The 21,295-nt window shown below is 46.7% G+C and overlaps 1 protein-coding gene across 19 annotated transcripts in view; it reads left to right on the forward strand.

Annotated features, from left to right (window-relative positions):
- Positions 1-21,295, forward strand: part of DST (dystonin) — a 514,523-nt gene that overhangs the window by 47,837 nt on the left and 445,391 nt on the right. For all 19 annotated transcript variants that reach the window (XM_024983983.2, XM_024983991.2, XM_024983988.2 and 16 more), the window contains exon 3: positions 8,259-8,453. In XM_024983983.2, coding sequence (XP_024839751.1) covers positions 8,259-8,453 — 195 coding nt within the window. The remainder of the gene's footprint in view (positions 1-8,258; positions 8,454-21,295) is intronic.

The raw sequence follows: 21,295 nt of genomic DNA on the forward strand, positions 1-21,295 counted from the left end.
TCTCCGATGGAGAGAGTACAGAGGTATGTTAAAAACTAAAAGTATAGTTGCCGTATGATCCAGCATTCCATTCCTGGGCATATATCCAGAAAAGACAAAAGCTCTACTTTGAAAAGATGCATGCACTCCAGTGTTCACAGCAGCACTAATTATAATAGCCAACACGTGGAAGCAGCCTAAAGGTTCACTCACAGATGAGTGGATAAAGAAGTTGTGGTACATATACAGAATAGAATATTACTCAGCCATGATGAATGAAATATGGCCATTTGAAGCAACATGGATGGATCTAGAGATGATCGTACTAAGTGAAGTAAGTCAGAGAAAGACACATATTATATGATATCACTTATATGTGGAATCTAAAAAATAGTACAAATGAACTTATTTACAGAACAGAAAGAGATTCATAGATACAGGAAACAAATTTATGGTTACCAAAGGGGAAGGGGTGAGAGCGCGATAAACTAGGGTATGGGATTAACAGATTCACATTACCATATATAAAACAGATAAACAATAAAGTTTTACTGTATAGCACAGGAAACTATATTCAATACCTTGTAGTAAATTATAATGGAAAATAATTGAAAAATAATATAAATATATACGTATATCTCAATTGCACCCCACTCCAGTACTCTTGCCTGGAAAATCCCATGGGTGGAGGTGTCTGGTAGGCTGCAGTCCATGGGGTCGCTAAGAGTCGGACACGACTGAGCGGCTTCACTTTCACTTTTCACTTTCATGCATTGGAGAAGGAAATGGCAACCCACTCCAGTGTTCTTGCCTGGAGAATCCCAGGGACGGGGAGCCTGGAGGGCTGCCATCTCTGGGGCCGCACAGAGTCGGACACGACTGAAGCGACTTAGCAGCAGCAGCAGCGTACATATATCTGTATAACTGAATTGCTTTGCTGTACACTTGAAGCTAATGCAGATAGTGTAAATCAATTATGCTTCAATAAAAAACATTTTTGACAGAGCAATAAATGTACTTCTTTATTAATGCAGTCCATGGGGTCGCAAAGAGTTGGACACGACTGGTGACTAAACTGAACTGATTAATGCATTAAATGACAAGATCTAGTGGCATGTTTACCAACTACTATGATTTTGAAGTAACAGTGAATGAATATAAATGGTATTTCTAGATATCTGCAGCCCCTATAATTCAGTATTCAAATATCTGTGATTTCTTTTGGTGGCAGAGGTTTTGGCCATAGGGAGATTTCTTAATCCTGATAAGCCTCAGTTTGCTTGTCTCAGTGGGTATACTAGGCTTAGCATCTAAATGGTGCTTAGTAAATTGTTGCTTTCTCCTTTTTTTATCAGTCTACACAAACAGCCTGGTTCAGTCTGAGTGTTTAGCACCTGAGGGAAATAGCTAGCCACGTGCATGCATCAGGGGTTTTGTTTACAGGCAGTGGGATCCGAGTCTGACTTAAACTGAAAGAGTATATATGGATGTGCCGTGTTCATTTGTGTCTGACTCTTTGTGACCCTGTGGACTGTAGCCCGTCTGGCTCCTCTGTCCTTGGAATTTTCCAGGCAAGAATAAGGGAGTGCAGTGTCATCTCCTACTGAAAGAGAATTTAATACAAATATATGGTAGAACTCACAATTAAGACTGAAAGATTAGAACAGACAGAATTAGGAGCTTCAGAAGGTGGTTGGTGTGGCCACTGGATGAGTGAATTCCTTCTGCTATTTTCAGTCTCTCCCTCCCTCCATTCAGTACTCAGTGTCCAAACAGTGGGACTTTGGTGGGCTGACTCTCAGCCTCGAGCTCCCCCAGGCACTGTGCCGGGTTATTAAGAGAGGAGATGCTGGGTGGTCTGTGGAGCTCCTGGGCTTAGCTGCGTATCAGGACTGCAAGTCTGAGAGGGTGCTGACTCAAAGGGTGCTGACAACATGGGGTGGCCTGTAGACATGGAAGCAGCCTAAATGTCTATTGACAGAGGAGTGGATCAAAAATGTGTGTACATACACACAATGGAATATTACTCAGCCATAAGAAAGAATGAAATAATGCCATTTGCAGCCACATGGGTGGACCTAGAGATTATCATACATGAGAAACGCTGGGCTGGAAGAAGCACAAGCTGGAATCAAGATTGCCCGGAGAAATAGCAATCACCTCAGATATGCAGATGACACCACCCTTATGGCAGAAAGTGAAGAGGAACTAAAGAGCCTCTTGGTGAAAGTGAAAGAGGAGAGTGAAAAAGTTGGCTTAAAGCTCAACATTCAGAAAACGAAGATCATGGGATCTGGTCCCATCACTTCATGGGAAATAGATGGGGAAACAGTAGAAACAGTGTCAGACTTTATTTTTTGGGGGCTCCAAAATCACTGCAGATGGTGACTGTAGCCATGAAATTAAAAGACATTTACTCCTTGGAAGAAAAGTTATGACCAACCTAGAAAGCATATTCAAAAGCAAAGAAATTACTTTGCCAACAAAGGTCTGTCTAGTCAAGGCTATGGTTTTTCTTGTGGTCATGTATGGATGTGAGAGTTGGACTGTGAAGAAGGCTGAGCACCGAAGAATTGATGCTTTTGAACTGTGGTGTTGGAGAAGACTCTTAAGAGTCCCTTGGGCTGCAAGGAGATCCAACCAGTCCATTCTGAAGGAGATCAGCCCTGGGATTTCTTTGAAAGGACTGATGCTAAAGCTGAAACTCCAGTACTTTGGCCACCTCATGCGAAGAGTTGACTCATTGGAAAAGACTCTGATGCTGGGAGGGATTAGGGGCAGGAGGAGAAGGGAACGACAGAGGATAAGATGGCTGGATGGCATCACTGACTCGATGGACATGAGTCTGGGTGAACTCCGGGAGTTGGTGATGGACAGGGAGGCCTGGCATGCTGCGATTCATGGGGTCACAAAGAGTCGGACACGACTGAGCGACTGAACTGAACTGAAGTCAGAAAGACAAATATCGTATGATATAACTTATTTGTGGAATCTAAAAAAAATGGTACAAATGAATTTATTTACAAAACAGAACTAGACTCACAGACATAGAAAATGAACTTATTGTTGCCAAAGGGAAAAGGAGGGGAGGGATAAATTAGTAGTTTGGGATTAACATATACACACTACTATAAATAAAATGGGTGATCTACAAGGACCTATTGTATAGTGCAGGGAACTATACTCAAATTCTTTGTGATAACCTATATGGGAAAGGAATCTGAAAAAGAATATATGTGGGCATGTGCATGCTAAGTCTCTTCAGTTGTGTCTGACTCTTTGTGATCCCATAATGTAGCCCGCCAGCCTCCTCTGTCCATGGAATTCTCCAGCCAAGAACACTGGAGTGGGTTGCAATGCCCTTCTTCAGGGGATTTTCCCGACCCAGGGATCAAACTTGTGTCTCTTATGTCTCCTACATTAGCAGTCTGGTTCTTTATCTTTACCACTAGTACCACCTGGGGAGCCTTATATATATATGTGTATGTATATAAAATAAAAAAAAGTTGGAGAAGGAAATGGCAACCCACTCCAGTGTTCTTGCCTGGAGAATCCTATGGACAGAGGAGCCTGGCAGGCTACTGTCCATGGGGTCACAAGAGTCGGACATAACTTAGCTGCTGCTGCTGCTAAGTCGCTTCAGTCACGTCCAACTCTGTGCGACCCCATACATGGCAGCCCACCAGGCTCCCCCGTCCCTGGGATTTTCCAGGCAGGAACAGTGGGTTGCCATTTCCTTCTCCAGTGCATGAAAGTGAAAAGTGAAAGTGAAGTTGCTCAGTCATGTCCGACTCTTCTCAACCCATGGACTGCAGCCTACCAGGTTCCTCCATCCATGGGATTTTCCAGGCAACAGTGCTGGGGTGGGTTGGCATTGCCTTTTCCGGACTTAGCAGCTAAACCACCATATATAATACAATTATGGAATCATTGTGCTGTGCACCGGAAACAGACACATTTTAAATCAACTATGCTTCAATAAAGAATTTAAAAAATTTAATAATAGCGTGCCCTAAAAGTGACAGAAGTCCATTACCGAGAGACTGCCAAGTGCCTGTCACCTACTGGTTGAAGGGCATGTTCAGTTCAGTTCAGTTGCTCAGTCGTGTCCGACTCTTTGCGACCCCGTGCCCTGCAGCACTCCAGGCCTCCCTGTCCATCACCAACTCCCAGAGGTTACTCAAACCCATGTCCACTGAGTCGGTGATGCCATCCAACCATCTCATCTTCTGTTGTCCTCTTATCCTCCCGCCTTCAATCTTTCCCAGCAGCAGGGTCTTTTCAAATGAGTCAGCTCTTCGCATCAGGTGGCCAAAGTATTGGAGTTTCAGCTTCAGCATCAGTCCTTGAAGGGCACATGGGCAAGATCAAATGACTGGAGGGAGAAGTGGACTTTATACTGATGGCATCAAAGCCTGTTAACACCTATGAGAGCTTATAGCACCACCTGCTGTTTCAAAAGAAAATTTCTTTTTGTTAAAAGTCATGACTTAGGAACTTCCTGTTGGCACAGTGGATAAGAGTCTGCCTGCCAACGCAGGGGACATGGGTTCGATCTCTGGCCCTGGAAGATTCCACGTTGTGTGGAGCAGCTTCATCCATGCCCTGAAACTACTGAACCTGCGCGCTGCAGCTGCTGACGGCTGGGCGCCTGGAGTCTGTGCTCACAGCAGGAGAAGCCAGCGCAGTGAGAAGCCCCCACTCCCCGCAACTGGAGAAAGACCGCAAAGCACCCAAGACCCAGCTCTGCCCTAAATAAATAAATAAATTGTTTTTAAAAGTCACGGCATATTTTTTGATAGTGTTTAGAACGAGCCCGTGCAGTAAACCCCAATGCTCTGCATTGCTTTAGGGAAACGAAGAAGCTGCCCGCTCAGTGATGAGTCCGTTCGGTTTGCAGTGTCTGTGGTCGTAGTTCTGAGCTTCTGGCAGGTGAATTGGTACCTCAGGATCCAGGAAGTGGGACTGTAGTAATAAAGGGGGTAACGCATCGACTGCGTACACTGATATGTGTACTGTTCAAGGAGGCTCATGTGGACCGTCTCCTTTAAACACTGTCTGACCCCGTGAGAGGCGAGTATTGTATGCATTCGGCAGAAGAAGAATCTGAGGCTCTGAGAAGTAGTGATCTCTGAGCTCCGAGATCGTACATCTAGAAGTGGGAGAGCTGGGGTTCCAGCGCAGATGGTTCTGACTCAGGACAGTGAGCACCTGGGATGCTCTGGAGTGAAGAGCTCTCCTGATGAGCAGGGAGGTTGGTGCCTCCGTGTCTGGCAGCGAGGAATACCTGCAGTGTGATCCTTTTCCTTTTTGTATTGGATTAATAACACGCCTTAGTCTTTAAGAATATCTTTTATTTACACAAGCAATATACTGAATGATCATAGGTGACCCTTATGTTTTACGGTGTACCAGGCAGTAAGTACTTTACATTTATTTATTCTTCTTAACAAATCTGTGAATTAAGTAGTGTTTTTAAGCTCCATTTTACAGATGAGGATGTGGCTAAGCAACTCTTCAAGATGAGACAGCTAGGAAGTGACAGAGGCCATCATGAGCCCAGATAGCCTGGCTGTTGTCTGTGTCCTGCCCTGTCGTGCTTGTAAAGAGTTGTTTTAAAATAGTGCACGTGTATTTGGATATGAGAGAAATCACAGAGGCTTATGTGATGGTGCTCAGAGCTTCACAAATGTGAAAGTGGAATGAAAATTGAAGAATCTTAGAAAAGACTGATTTAAACAGTTTCTAATTTTTATGTAAGCAATGCTTGACCATCTTCTTGGGCATACTTGGCAAAGTTCCTCTAGAGTAGATACAGGGGTGTGGATTTACTGGGTTATTATTCTCCAGAATGACTACTAATTTTTTTTTGATCACTTTAAGCGAGTTTTTTGTGGTTTTATTTCTAGAATTTGTAAGGCCTTTGAGGCCTTCTATTGGTAATAATAGAAAAGAAAGTGAAGTTGCTTAGTCGTGTCCGACTCTTTGCAACCCCATGGACTGTAGCCTACCAGGCTCCTCTGTCCATGGAGTTTTCCAGGCAAGAATATTGGAGTTGGTTGCCATTCCCTTCTCCAGGAGATCTTCTCGACCCAGGGATTGAACTTGGGTTTCCCACATTATAGGCAGACGCTTTACCATCTGAGCCACCAAGAAAGTCTATTGGTAGTAACATTAGTGGAGAAGGCAATGGCAACCCACTCCAGTACTCTTGCCTGGCAAATCCCATGGACAGAGCTGCTGCTGCTGCTAAGTCATCCCTTACCCCTCTGTTCTTCCCTCTTGCTCCCATGCCTGGAGCATAGATCCTATCTGCTCTGCACGTGCCGCTCGCCCCACTGAGCTCAGCTTCATCCATTTATCCTCGTGTGGGATCTGCTGGCCCCACGTGCCCTCTACTGCCCCCCGTCACCCATCCCAGTCTGCTCGTGAACTCTGTGGCTGGCTTCTGCTCTGCCGCAAAGCACCGGCCGTGGATAGGCATCATTTTATGGAATTCTGTGGTGTTTTCCAAAACCAGATGCACATTCCCAGATGCACAACAGAGCTTGTTTCCTTGTCCAGCGAGTTGTCCTTATACTTACCTTACTTAAAAGAGAAGGGAAATTAACCTTTTGTTCAGCGCCTGCCGTTTGCCAGATGCTGTGCTTAGAATTTTAACATCCATTGAAATTGAAGTGAAAGTCGCACAATCGCGTCCAACTCTTTGCAACCCCATTGACTATACAGTCCATGGAATTCTCCAGGCCAGAATACTGGAGTGGGGAGCCTTTCCCTTCTCCAGGGGATCTTCTCGACCCAAGGATCGAACCCAGGGCTCCCGCGTTGCAGGCAGATTCTTTACCAGCTGAGCCACCAGGGAAGCCCTTTAACATCTGTTACCTTCTAAAAAACCCTGTGAGAGAAAGCAGAAACAGACACAGAGTAGAGAAAAAATGTATGGATACCAAGGGAGGAAAGGAGGGTGGGGGTAATTGGGAGATTGAGATGGATACGTATAGGCTATTGATACTGTGTGTAAAATAGATAAGTAATGGGAACAGAGTATATAGCACAGGGAACTCTACTCAGTGTTCTGTGGTGACCTAAATGGGAAAGAAATTTAAAAAGAGGGGATATATGTATACATAGGGCTGATTCGCTTTGCTGTACCGCAGAAAATAACATTATAAAGCAACTATGCTGCTGCTGCTGCTAAGTCGCTTCAGTTGTGTCTGACTCTGTGTGACCCCATAGACGGCAGCCCACGAGGTTCCCCGTCCCTGGGATTCTCCAGGCAAGAACACTGGAGTGGGTTGCCATTTCCTTCTCCAATGCATGAAAGTGAAAAGTGAAAGTGAAGTCGATCAGTCGTGTCCGACTCTTAGCGACCCCATGGACTATGGCCCACCAGGCTCCTCTATCCATGGGATTTTCCAGGCAAGAGTGCTGGAGTGGGGTGCCATTGCCTTCTCCGATAAAGCAACTATACACTTCAATAAAAGTTAATTAGAAAAAATAATAAAATTCTATGCGTGTAGTAAAATAAAGGGTAAAATAAAAACCTTTGAGAATGTTATCCATTTGTTAGACTAGAAAAGTTAGGTCATTAATATTTAATAAACGTGTAGCTATAATGAGCAGCGTTTGGACCCCGGCCCATCTGACCTCCAAACCCACACTACACCGTCCTTCGTCCAGTTAGTTTTAGGTCTTCACTTTAAGGTGTTGCTTGTGATGCCTTGCATTCCTGGCCTTCCTTCCTGAAGGGAGGCAGAGGGCCCTTTCTCCGAGGTTCTACTGGGTCCCAACCTTCCCCATCATCACGGAGCCCCCTTCTTCACACTTTGACTGTGTACACAGAAGTAAAGCAGTGTGTCTGCCTACTCTTTTTTTTAAAAACTGGCATTTCTGGGTTAAAAACAGTTCTCTTTTTTTAAAAAAATGTATTGAAGTGTAGTCGATTATAATGTATTAATTTCTGCTGTACAGCAAAGTGACTCAGTTGTACACACATCTATTCTTTTTCATATTCTCTTCCATGACGGTTTATCACAGGATATTGAGTATGGTTCCCTGCGCTTTATACGGAAGGACTCTGTTGTTTATTAAAAGCTTTTCTCAGTGTAGAATAACTCTGGACCGGGAACCTGGGTCTTGCCCCGCGTCGGGCTTCCTGTGGGTGGGCAGCGGGCCCCCGCGGGGCTGGTGGCTTTGGCGCCGCCTGCACCGCGAGCCGCAGGGAACAGCGCAGCTGACCGGCACCAACCTGCATGTGTCCGCTTGTGTCTCCTGCCCAGGGATTCCGATCCAGCCCCCGACACCTCCGCAGACGCGCCGCCGCGGCCGCCCGGCTGGAGGACGTGAAGCCCGCCGCGGAGGTCCCGGTGCAGAGCGAGCAGGACGGCGCAGTGAGGCGGCGGCGGCTCCGCAGGGGCGTGCGCGTCCCGCCCGAGTTCTACCAGAGCGTGCAGAGCGCCGCTGCCCGCAGACCGGTGAGTGGGGGCGGGCGTGCCGGGAGTGTTAGGTGCGGTGTCGCCTGGAGCGGTCCATCTCAGTCCTCAGAAATGGTCAGGTCGACCTGAAGTGCTCAGTGAGTGTCTGATCGTCCCGGCCAGTGGCACTGAGCTCCGCTGTGTCAGTGTGGAGTGTGGTTTCCCAGGAAGTCCTGGTCGCTGGCGGGAGGGGAGACTGAAAACGGGAATCCTGACCCTGAGTGCGGGGTCCACAGGCCGGATGGGGCCACAGGGTTCCCCCGCCGAGGCCTGGCCGTGGTGAGAGCTGGGCCAGGGACCAGGGGCCTCCGCAAAGCGGCATTGGAGTTGGGAGGCCTGGGCGGAGGGCTGACCCCTCCTTTGCAGCTCCTGTTGGGGCGATGCTGGGGTGCTGCGTCCTCTGGGATGGGCTTTCTTTTGCTCCCACGGGACCATGCTCTCCTTTTCTAGGGAGTACCCTCGGTCTCTGTCAGCCAGACTGGACAGTTGGCTGGGAAGTCACCTGGACAGTTAGCTGGGAAGTCACCTGGACAGTTACCTGGGAAGTGTGGGGCGCACCTGGAAGCCGGTTTCCCCTCCTCACCTCCTGAGCACACTATTACATGTGCTCTGATTTTCTGTCTCTGTTGGGGCTCTCACCAAGGGATGTGTTGCCAGGCTTGTAACAGTTAAGACTTTGGGGCTTAGAAGCTGACATTTTTAAAAACTTGTAGAGAGTATTTCATGACTTCACTAACCTTGCATTGCTTCAGCGTTGAGACAAGTTTTCCTGTGGGTCACTTCTGTGTCGTGGGGGCCCATGGTCATTGTGACTCTGGTCACCCGAGGGGAGCCGGCAAGAGTTGATGTGATGATATGTCCCTGTGAGTTGTGAAAACAGCCCTGCTGTTCATTCATTGGGGTGACTGTGTAGCAAATGTATGTGGAGTTTGCTCCCAGGCCAGAAACAGTGGCAAGAAGCTGAATTCCTTTACAGAAAAGGTCCCATTTAACCACCTGTAAGATAAACACATATTTAGAGAGTCTTCCTTTCATGCTTATATAAAGCAAAGGCTAAGCAGAATTTGGTGTCTACATGGAGCAAAATGAAATAGTGGGAAAATTCATCCATTCAACGAAAACTTTTCTACACAGGAAATAAAGGATACACAGACATATGTTAACAACTGACATTACTGACGGCTTCTTTGTGGCCCAGGCATTGTTCTACGTGACTCACTTAACAAGCCTCTGAGGTGGAGGCTGGTGTTATCCCCATTTTCTGGATGATGAAATAGAGCCCCAGAGAGGGTCATAACTTGCCTGAGTTCACCCAGGGGCTGGAACAGTGCCAGGGATTGGAGCCCCAGCACCTTTCTGCAAGCTGCCGCCCTCCTGCTTCCTGGGCCTCCTGGCCCCATCGGTGGACAGATGCGCATAAGTAAGCAGGGTGGGTCCGAGTTAGCGAAGTGCTGCTGTGGACTATGCACCGGCACAAGGGAACGTTGTGCAGATCCAGCCGTGTGTGCAGAGAAGCAGACGCCTGAGGCGTCCTGAGAGGGGAGTCGAGCAGGTGGGAAGCAGAGGGCAGCGTCTCTGATGAGGAGGGCAGACACAGAAGCCAGGATGCCCCGTGGTGCGGCAGGCTCGGGGCAGCTCAGTGATGCTGGGAGATGAGACCAGGGTCTGGCTGGGCGTTAGGGGGCATCTTATGCTAAACAGCAGCGGGGCTTATCTTCTGCAATGTGGCCTTGTTGAAGGTAGGGCTCTCCTGCTTGGTTTTCCTGCTCTGAATTTAGCTAATTCTCTCTCCCGTTTTTCCTACGTGGATGGAGAAGTAAGTCGGCATCATCGCGCCTTTATTCTCCCCTGAGCCCTGTGCCCGACTGCCGCGGGTGGTCAGACGTGGTCCTCATGCCTGGTGAGTCTGTCCTGGATCACCTTGCCTTGCTCTCTTTTTGCCTGGTGGTTTCCAGTCCACCTTGACCACTGACTTGTCATCAGGCGACCCGCTCAGGGAAGTCTTTTCTGATCCTTCCCATGAGAGTGAGGTGCTTTGCCCAGATGTTGAGCAGAGCAGTTACCCAGGTGAGAAAGACAAGCTCTATAGTGAGACAGATGCATGTTTGCCTTCCCCTCCGTGGACCTGGCAGGAAGCAGTCTTCACACTAAGAGTTTCATGTAAAGACTGCCCAGAAGTGTGACTAGGGCTGCGATGGTGCAGCCAGCTTCCTGTGGAGCCTGTCTACCGCTTACCCACCACTCCTGGCCTGCAGGGGTGACAGCAGGCAGTCGTCTTGCTGGGTCCCTGTGGGAAGGCTGGTTTCCAGGAGCTGTGGCTGAGGGCTGCAGCCCGCCAGAGCCTGCTGAGTCAGGACGAGGGTGGGGGGGCAGGTGCGCCGCTTTTCCATGACCCGACCCAGCAGGATGCCAGAGGGCAGGGGGCGTGAGTGATACGGATCTCAGAGCTCAGCACCCGAGGACAAGGCAGGGCAGGGATGAGCAGTGTGGGGGGCAGACAGGGACCCTAGAGGGCAAAGAACACATGTGATCATCTTTACCCAGCTGTCCAACTCCTGGAGACCCAGCTTTCTTATTGTGGAGTCATCATAGCGACGGTGGCCTCCCTGACGGGTGAGGATGAACTGACGTGTGGAGGTGATGGCCTGCTTGGCATCAACACTCAGAACGTAGTGATACTTTCATTTCCTTTCCTCCCAGACCTGTCTTCCCCAGGGGCTGAATCGTCTGATCTAGAATATCTCCTGGTAAACAGCATCTGATGCTTTTTTTTTAAATAAACAGATGAGTGATGTGCACACACGACACGGCATACGCCCTACACGATCTGGATGACAGGGAGGGTTTTTTTTTTTCCCTTTTATCTCCCAAATGGGATGGTCAGGGAGCAACTACTTCAAGAGACAGGACTGAGTTGGGCTTAAGTACACGTAGGAATTGGACAGGCAGCAGAGGTCAGGTCTGGGATGGTGCTGAGACCCTTCTGGCTGGATGTGGGGGTTTATGAGAAATGTACAGGATAAAGCTGGAAAGAGAGAGGGGGCCGTGATACCACTGCATTTAAACTGCATCTTCTGTGTGTCATGGAGGCCCTGGAGGAGGTGAGCCGTCATCAGGAACTGAACCGGAGCAGGGCAGGGCTGGGTTGGCAGCTGTCCCAGGGGTCTGGTGCCTGGTGTTTGGGACCTGAACGTGGGCTTTGCCAGTTGCTCTGTGACGCCATCTGGTGGTGACTTCTGGTGGGGACGCTGCGGGTGGCCTTTGCCCTGTTCAGCAGGATTCTTTGGGAGGCAGTGGGGTTGGAGGGCAGGAAGGGGCGGTGGGGGCTATCCTGTTGTGAGCAAGCGAGAAGGATGAGAAGGACGTTGCAGGAGCTTTCTCTGCGCGGGTGAAGCTCACCTCGTCCATCCGTGTGCGTCTCCTCGGGGTCGTTCTGGAGACTGGAGGTTGTCAGAGCTGGTAGCACAGCCTTGCTGGCATTTCTTTGCATGCTGTACCGGGACGTGAGTGCCAGCCTCCGGTCCCTCTCCGGGTGGGGTTGGGTCCAGCCCATGGGCCGCTGGGTGCCACCTCCTCTCCCCAAGCCCAGAGCCTGCTACTGCGGTGCCCCGAGGGCAGCTCTCATGGGGGCCTGGAGGTGGAATAAAGTACATCAGCTGTGCTGACTCGGGATTGTGTGAATGACTTTACAGGAAGCACTGCAGGCCTTTCTGGCGGTAGTCTGAGTGAGCAAAAGGCCCAGGAGTCTGCTGGACTGACACCGGATCTCGCTGTGAGGAGGTGACTCAGAAACGTGACGGTGCAGTTTCAGCCAGAAGCGCCCGAGCCACGGGCAGTGCATTATGTTTCAGCGTCTTAGCGGCTCTGACCTGTTTACTTGTTCTGTGTGTAGCTTTTATATTCCGGTGTGGCTCTGAGAATTTGTAATAGAGATCACTAATATAAATGAAGTTAATAATATGATTTGCTTTCCCTGCTCTTTTGGGGAAATGAGATGATTCTAAGAGTGAGTAAGGCAAACATCCATCCTGATTTTCTCTCTTGCGTCTTCGGACTTATCCTGTAAACGAAGACATGTCGCTGGAACATTTAGGAATTTTTACCATCTTGAAGCAGAAAAGATAACTAGATCCAGATCTCCCTTGCTTCTCTAGTATTTTGACTTTGCAGAGCCTTTTGGGGTCTGACTCCTAGAGCCAAAACGTCCCCATCCCACCATCCCCGGGGTGGGTGCCGTGTCACCGCACACTTGCTCCCTCGCGCCCCCGCAAGCACGCGGCTCTGTGCGTCCCTGCTTTCTGCCTTTTACCTTCCCAGTCATTCTCTGGCACAGGTGCTCACTTTCCAGAGGAGGAAGCTTGTCAAGGTCACTCAGCTGGGGGATGACAGAATGAAGACGTAAGCCCAGGAGTTCCTACCAGAGCACGTGGAATACAGAGGTTCAGACGATCCCATTTCTGGGGCTAGAAGTTCATCCTCACGGATGGATCATAGTTTCATCACGTAAAGTCTCAGTTTTCCTACATGTGTAGATGTTTTTCAACTTTTGCATCCATCAGTACCCATTTTTAAATGGCACTGAGCAGCACAGAGAAGCCCTGAACCTCCTTCTGGCCACGCTTCTCGGTGAGCTTGGCCTTCTGGGGCAGAGGACTGGGGAGGCAGCAGGAATGTTTCTGCCCTCACGTGAGCCTCTTAACATAGAACACACAGGGGGGATCAGAACTTGAGAGCACTGGCAGATAACCAGGTGCCCTGACTCTGACCCTGTTATGCTTACGGATCCCAGTTCTGTGCACGTTTCAACCTCATTGCGGGCATTTCCTTGACCCAGAGCCTCTGAATCTTTTTTAGTGGCGGTGAAGGACTTTGAGTAAAAACCACCAGCACCTCCAGGCACCAGCCAAGCGGTCACCCACTCCCCCTGCTGGCAAAACCAAGGCTTCTGTCCTTCACTCTGGGGCCCCTGCCCTGAGTAACTGGATAATCAAGCTTGGTACTTTTAAAAAGTTTATTGAAGTACTGTTGATTCAGTGTTGTGTTAATTTCTGCTGTACAGTAAGGTGATTCAAATGTATGCCAGAACATACGCAAGACTGGGGACACAGACTCTTGGAGGGCACAAACCAAACCTTGTGCGCACCAGGACCCAGGAGAAAGGAGCACTAACCCAACAGGAGACTGACCCAGACTTGCCTGTGAGTGCACAGGAGTCTCCGGCGGAGGCGTGGGTTGGAGGTGTGGTCTGCTGCAGGGTCAGGGCACTGAGTGCAGCAGTGCGTGCATGGGATCTTTTGAAGCAGGTCACCAGTATCTTAATTCAGTTTAGTTCGGTTCAGTTCAGTCGCTCAGTCCTGTCCGACTCTTTGTGACCCCATGGACTGCTGTACGCCAGGCCTCCCTGTCCATCACCAAATACTGGAGTTTACTCAAACTCATGTCCGTTGAGTCGGTGATGCCATCCAACCATTTCATGCTCTGTGATCCCCTTCTCCTCCCGCCTTCAGTCATTCCCAGCATCAGGGTCTTTTCCAGTGAGTCAGTTCTTCACATCAGGTGGCCAAAGTTTTGGAGTTTTAGCTGCAGCATCAGTCCTTCCAATGAATATTCAAGACTGATTTTCTTTAGGATGGACTGGTTGGATTTCCTTGCAGTCCAAGGGACTCTCAAGAGTCTTCTCCAACACCATAGTTCAAAAGCATCAATTCTTCGGGGCTCAGCTATCTTTATACTCCAACTCTCACATCCATGCATGACTACTGAAAAAACCATAGCTTTGACTAGATGGACCTTTGTTGGCAGAGTAATGTCTCTGCTTTTTAATATGCTATCTAGGTTTGTCATAGGTTTTCTTTGAAGGAGCAAGCGTCTTTTAATTCCATGGCCGCAGTCACCATCTGCAGTGATTTTGGAGCCCCCCAAAATAACGTCTGTCACTGTTTCCATTGTTTCTCCATCTATTTGCCATGAAGTGATGGGACCAGATGCCATGATCTTCGTTTTCTGAATGATGAGCTTTAAGCCAACTTTTTCACTCTCCTCTTTCACTTTCATCAAGAAGCTCTTTAGTTCTTCACTTTCTGCCATAAGGGTGGTATCATCTGCATATCTGAGGTTATTGATATTTCTCCTGGCAATCTTGATTCCAGCTTGTGCTTCCTCCAGCCCAGCGTTTCTCATGATGTACTCTGCATACAAGCTAAATAAGCAGGGTGACAGTAAAGAGCCTTGACATACTCTTTTCCCGATTTGGAACCAGTCTGTTGTTCCATATACAGTTCTGTTCTTGACTTGCATACAGATTTCTCAGGAGGCAGGTCAGGTGGTTTGGTATTCCCATCTCTTGAAGAATTTTCCACAGTTTGTTGTGATCCACACAGTCAAAGGCTTTGGCATAGTCAATAAAGCAGAAATAGATGTTTTTGTGGAACTCTCTTGTTTTTTCTATGACCCACCAGATGTTGGCAATTTGATCTCTTGTTCCTCTGCCTTTTCTAAATCCAGCTTGAACGTCTGGAAGGTCATGGTTCATGTACTATTGAAGCCTGGCTTGGAGAATTTTGAGCATTACTTTACTAGCATGTGAGATGAGTGCAATTGTGCAGTAGTTTAAACATTCTTTGGCATTGCCTTTCTTTGGGACTGGAATTAAAACTGACCTTTCCAGTCCTGTGGCCACCGCTGAGTTTTCCAAATTTGCTGTCATATTGAGTGCAGCACTTTTACAGCATCATCTTTTAGGATTTGAAATAGCTCAACTGGAATTCCATCACCTCCACTAGCTTTGTTCGTAGTGATGCTTCCTAAGGCCCACTTGACTTCACATTCCAGGATGTCTGGCTCTAGGTGAGTGATCACACCATTGTGGTTATCTGTGTCATGAAGATCTTTTTTGTGCAGTTCTTCTGTGTATTCTTGCCACCTCTTCTTAATATCTTCTGCTTTTGTTAGGTCCATACCATTTCTGTCCTTTATCAAGCCCATCTTTGCATGAAATGTTCCCTTGGTATCTCTAATTTTCTTGAAGAGATCTGTTGTCTTCCCCATTCTATTATTTTCCTCTATTTCTTGGCATTGATCACTGAGGAAGGCTTTCTTATCTTTCCTTGCTATTTTTTGGAACTCTGCATTGAAATGGGTATATCTTTCCTTTTCTCATTTGCCTTTCACTTCTCTTCTTTTCTCAGCTATTTGTAAAGCCTCCAGACAACCATTTTGTCTTTTTGTATTTCTTTTCCTTGGGGATGGTCTTGATCCCTGCCTCCTGTACAATGTCATGAACCTCCATCTATAGTTCTTCAGGCACTCTGTCTATCAGATGTAATCCCTTGATCTATTTGTCACTTTCACTGTATAATCATAAGGGATTTGATTTCGGTCATACCTGAATGGTCTAGTGGTTTTCCCTAGTTTCTTCTATTTAAGTCTGAATTTGGCAATAAGGAGTTCATGATCTGAGTCACACTCAGCTCCTGGTCTTGTTTTGCTGACTGTATAGAGCTTCTCCATCTGTGGCTGCAAAAAATATAATCAATCCAATTTCAGTGTTGACCATCTAGTGGTGTCCATGTGTGGAGTCTTCTCTTGTGTTGTTAGAAGACAGTGTTTGCTATGACTAGTGCATTTTCTTAACAAAACTCTGTTAGCCTTTGCCCTGCTTCATTCTGTACTCCAAGGCCTAACTTGTCTGTTACTCCATGTATTTCTTGACTTCCTACGTTTGCATTCCAGCCCCCTGTGATGAAAAGGACATCTTTTTTGGGTGTTAGTTCTAGAAGATCTTGTAGGTCTTCATAGAACCATTCAATTTCAGCTTCTTCAGCATTACTGGTTGGGGCATAGACTTGGATTACTGTGATATTGAATGGTTTGCCTCGGAAACAAACAGAGACCATTCTGTCGTTTTTGAGATTGCACCCAAGTACTGCATTTCAGACTCAAGTACTGCATTTCGGACCCAAGTACTGCATTTGACTATGAGGGCTATTCCATTTTTTCTAAGGGATTCTTGCCTACAGTAGTGATAAAATGGTCATCTGAGTTAAATTCAGCCATTCCAGTCCATTTTAGTTCACTGATTCCTAGAATGTCGATGTTCACTCTTACCATCTCGTGTTTGACCACTTCCAATTTACTTTGATTCATGGACCTAACATTCCAGGTTCCTATGCAATATTGCTCTTTACAGCATCGGACTTTACTTCCTTCACCAGGCATATCCACAACTGGGTTTTGTTTTGCTTTGGCTCTGTCTCTTCATTCTTTCTGGAGTTATTTCTCCACTGATCTCCAGTAGCATATTGGGCACCTACAGACATGGGGAGTTCATTTTTCAGTGTCCTATCTTTTTGCCTTTTCATACTGTTCATGGGGTTCTCAAAGCAAGAATACTGAAGTGGTTTGCCATTCCCTTCTCCAGTGGACCACATTTTGTCAGAACTGTCCACCATGACCCGTTCATCTTGGGGCCCTACATGACATGATTCATAGTTTCATTGAGTTAGACAAGGCTGTGGTCCATGTGATCAGTTTGATTAATTTTCTGTGATTGTGGTTTTCATTCTCTCTGCCCTCTGAGGGATAAGCATAAGAGGCTTATGGAAGCTTCCTGATGAGAGAAACTGACTGTGAGGGAAACTGGGTCTTGGTATGATGGTTGGGGCCATGCCCAGTAAATCTTTAATCTAATTTTCTGAGATTGGCTGGGCTGTGTTCCCTCCCTGTTGTTTGACCTCAGGCCAAACTCAAGGGGATAGATCTGATAGATAGAGTACCTGAAGAACTATGGACAGAGGTTTGTGACATTGTACAAGAGGCAGTGGTCAAGACCATCCCCAGAAAAAGAAATGCAAAAAGACAAAATGGCTTTTGGAAAGGGTCTTACAAATAGCTGTGAAAAGAAGAGCACCTAAAGGCAAGGAGAAAAGGAAAGATGCACCCATTTGAATGCAGAGTTCCATAGAATAGCAAGGACAGATAAGAAAGCCTTCCTCAGTGGTCAGTGCAAAGAAATAGAGGAAAACAATAGAATGGAAAAGACTAGAGGTCTCTTCAAGAAAATTAGAGATACCAAAGGAACATTTCACATAAATATGGGCACAATAAAGGACAGGAATGGTATGGACCTAACAGAAGCAGAAGATATTAAGAAGACATGGCAAGAATACACAGAAGAACTATACAAAAAGATCTTCACGACCCAGATAACCATGATGGTGTGATCACTCACCTAGAGCCAGACATCCTGGAATGTGAAGTCAAGTGGGCCTTAGGAAGCATCACTACGAACAAAGCTAGTGGAGGTGATGGAATTCCAGTTGAGCTATTTCAAATCCTAAAAGATGATGCTGTGAAAGTGCTGCACTCAATATGCCAGCAAATTTGGAAAACTCAGTGGTGGCCACACGACTGGAAAAGGTCAGTTTTCATTCTGATCCCAAAGAAAGGCAATGCCAAAGAATGCTCAAACTACCATAAAATTGCCCTCATCTCACACGCTAGCAAAGCGATGCTCAAAATTCTCCAAGCCAGGCTTCAATAGTACATGAACCATGACCTTCCAGATGTTCAAGCTGGATTTAGAAAAGGCAGAGGAACCAGAGATAAGTGGCCAACATCCGTGAATCATTTGTTCATTTGTACATATACGTACATTTACGCGTATGTATTCTTTTCATACCTTTTTCATTTGGTTCATCCCAGCATGTTGAATATGGTTCCCAGTGTTACAGGGCCTTGTTTTCTGTCCATCCTGTATGTAATAGTGTGCGTCTGCTAATCCCAGACTCCTAGTCCACCTCTCCACCACCCCATCCTGTTTGGCAGCCACAAGTCTGTTCTTTATGTCTGCGAGTCTGAGTCTTGGCTTCTGTTTTGTAGACAAGTTCATTCCTGTCATATTGTGTCATATTTTAGATTCCACATATAGGTGATATCATGATATTTGTCTTTCTCTTTCTTAGTTACTTTACTTAGTATGATCATCTCTGGGTCCATTCATGTTACTGCAAATGGCGTTATTTCATTCTTTTTTATGACTGAGTAGTATTCCATTGTATATATGTACCACTTCTTCTTTATCCATTCATCTGTTGATGGACACTTGGGTTGTTTCCATGTTTTTAGCTTGGTACTTGACTGAGGTTGGAGGACAGGCAGGCTTAGCACAGATGACTGGTGGTCTTGATTTCTGAAAGGCGAATACTAGGGAAGAAGCTGTTTTGGGTTGAGGGGTAAAAATCAAATTTCCAGTTTGGATATATTAAGTCTGAAATATCTACTAGACTTCCTAGGGTTTGGACTTCATGGAGTCATTACTATCAATACATGGATGCTATCAAAGCCATGAGACTGGGTAGGATGGCCCAGGAAGTGAATACTGATGGAAAAGAGAGCTGAGGTCTGAGTTGGGGGGTCCTCCATAGCCAAGAGGTCGGGAAGAGGGTGGAGGTTCCTTTAACTTCAACACCTTCCTCAGAATTATAGATGCAGAGAGCAGAGAGGTGGTTAGCAGAGGTGGGGAGCAGGGGCAGGGAAAATGCAGTTTAAAACAGCACACATATCTGAATACGTCTTTTGTTTTCAGTGACCACAGGAAAACAAACCCTTGAATGTACCAAAAAAAAAAAAGAAGGAAAGGAAAAAAATTACAAATGCCTTAGGCAGAGGTGGGTCCAGGGCTCTTGACTTTCACTGAAGGATGTGTGTACTTGGCCCAGAAAAGGTGTCTCAGGTAGAACCGGGAAAGGATTTCCCAGGCAGGCAGATTTCCCTCCCAGCCCGGTCCTTTCTCCTACCAGAACACTTCCTTGACCTCACTCTCTTTTTCCTTCTCTTGTTGGGTTTTGTTTTCAAGTCTTGGGGAAATTTTCTGTTTTTTTCTTTGCAGCTTAGGTCATTTTAAGGGGACAAGGTATTTTGGAACATTGCATAGGTTTTATTTTAAGTTAATATTAACAGGATTTCAGGTTATCTTTGTAATTGGGAGCTCGCTGCCGTGTAGCAAAGACTAACCAGACCTCTGTGATCTCGCTGAGAATGTAGGATGTTTCTCTCTCCCTTTCCTGCTTGGGGACTAAGGTGGTCTTGCCTTTTCCTCTCCTTTCCCTGTGTGGAGCCCCCTGTAGCTTTATTTGCATAACCTCAGGACACTGCCCTTTGTGGGGAAGGCTTACTTACAGCTCACACCTTCCTCTGGCTTAATTAATTGGCAGACACAGAGCTGCTAGAGGAAATGTTTGTTTCCTTTTCCTCTTTGGGGTTCTGGAGAATGCATTAAATGAATAAAGTCAAATTTCTGCTGCTGACTGCTTCAGAAGGAATTTGTGGACTAATATCCATTCAGCTTACTGAGTCTTTGCTCATTGCTACCCATTATACGACTCTACCAGAGATTTCATTTATTATAAGTTTACTGTCAGTAGGTGTAAGAATAATTGGTCCCCAGGAGCTTGCAGGGTAGGTGGTCTGTATAAATGAATGGTGCGGATACAGATAAAGTTTAATTTCTCAAGCAGCTCATGAAACCAAGATGAGCTTGGCGAAGGGATTGATGTGCTCTGCTTGGGGAAAAATAAGCACATTCTTCTAACCGATGATTCTTTTTGACATTAGTATTTTGATGGCAGCAAGGCCTGTTGCCATTCTGTTCATCTTGTACTCAGCATCATCCCTTGTCTTAAAAAGTTTAAATTGTTTAAGTTCCAGGCAAAGAGAGCTTATAGAAATTTTAAAAATTAGAAAATTTTTATTATTATTTAAAAAATATTTATGTATTATTCTGGCTTAGTTGCAGCAGGCGGGATCTTTCTCTGTGGCACGTGAACCCTCTAGTTGAAGTACCTGGGCTCAATAGTTGAGGTACTTGGGCTCAGTAGTTGAGGTACTTGGGCTCAGTAGTTGAGGTACTTGAGCTCAGTAGTTGTGTTGAACAGGCTTCGTTGCTCTGGTGCATGTGGGATCTTTGTTCTCCAACCAGGGTTGACCTCTGTCCCCCACGTTACAAGGCAGATTTTTAACCATTGGTCCACCTGGGAAGTCCCTATTTTTCATTTTCTAAATTATTTTCTTTAGTCTTCCTTTTCCAGAAAAATTTTAGATAGCCACTTGTGCCTTTAAAGTTTTCATGCACAATGGTGGATCAAAGAGCTGAAAAGACAGTGTCTTCAGAGATGGTCTAGTTGATTACTCTGCCTTTAACCAGAAAAACGTGTACCTCTAAACAGAATGATCATTACATTGTTCTAGGAAGATAGGTATAAATGTCTTTATTTATTTTAAAGGACACACTCAGAGCTTCTTTTGGAATTCTGTTTGCCTGGGGTGACTTCTCGGTCTTGGCCTGAGTACTGTGGGTTACAGTGGTGCCATCCGTGAAGATGCCGAAGCAGCGCTCCTGCAGCTCTGTGTCCCCTCCATTCTTGAGAAATCACACTGGGAAAGACCTGGAGCTTGTCCAGGGCCTCAGTGAGGAGGCCTCCCGTGGTCTGATGGCTTGGATTTGTAGCCAATCATCCCACTTGAGAATCAAAGTGCGGTTTCTTTTCTGGGTCATGAATCCATCTCTCTGGACCTTTTTTCTCCAGCCCAGTCCTCCAATTCAGTTCAGTTCAGTTGCTCAGTTGTGTCCAACTCTTTGCGACCCCATGAATCGCAGCACGCCAGGCTTCCCTGTCCACCACCAACTCCTGGAGTTCACTCAGACTCACGTCCATCAAGTGATGCCATCCAGCTGTCTCATCCTCTGTTGTCCCCTTCTCCTCCTGCCCCCCATCCCTCCCAGCATCAGAATCTTTTCCAATGAGTCAACTCTTTGCATGAGGTGGCCAAAGTACTGGAGTTTC

This window comes from Bos taurus, chromosome 23, assembly GCF_002263795.3.
Source record: "Bos taurus isolate L1 Dominette 01449 registration number 42190680 breed Hereford chromosome 23, ARS-UCD2.0, whole genome shotgun sequence".
NCBI classification, from domain to species: Eukaryota; Metazoa; Chordata; class Mammalia; order Artiodactyla; family Bovidae; genus Bos; species Bos taurus.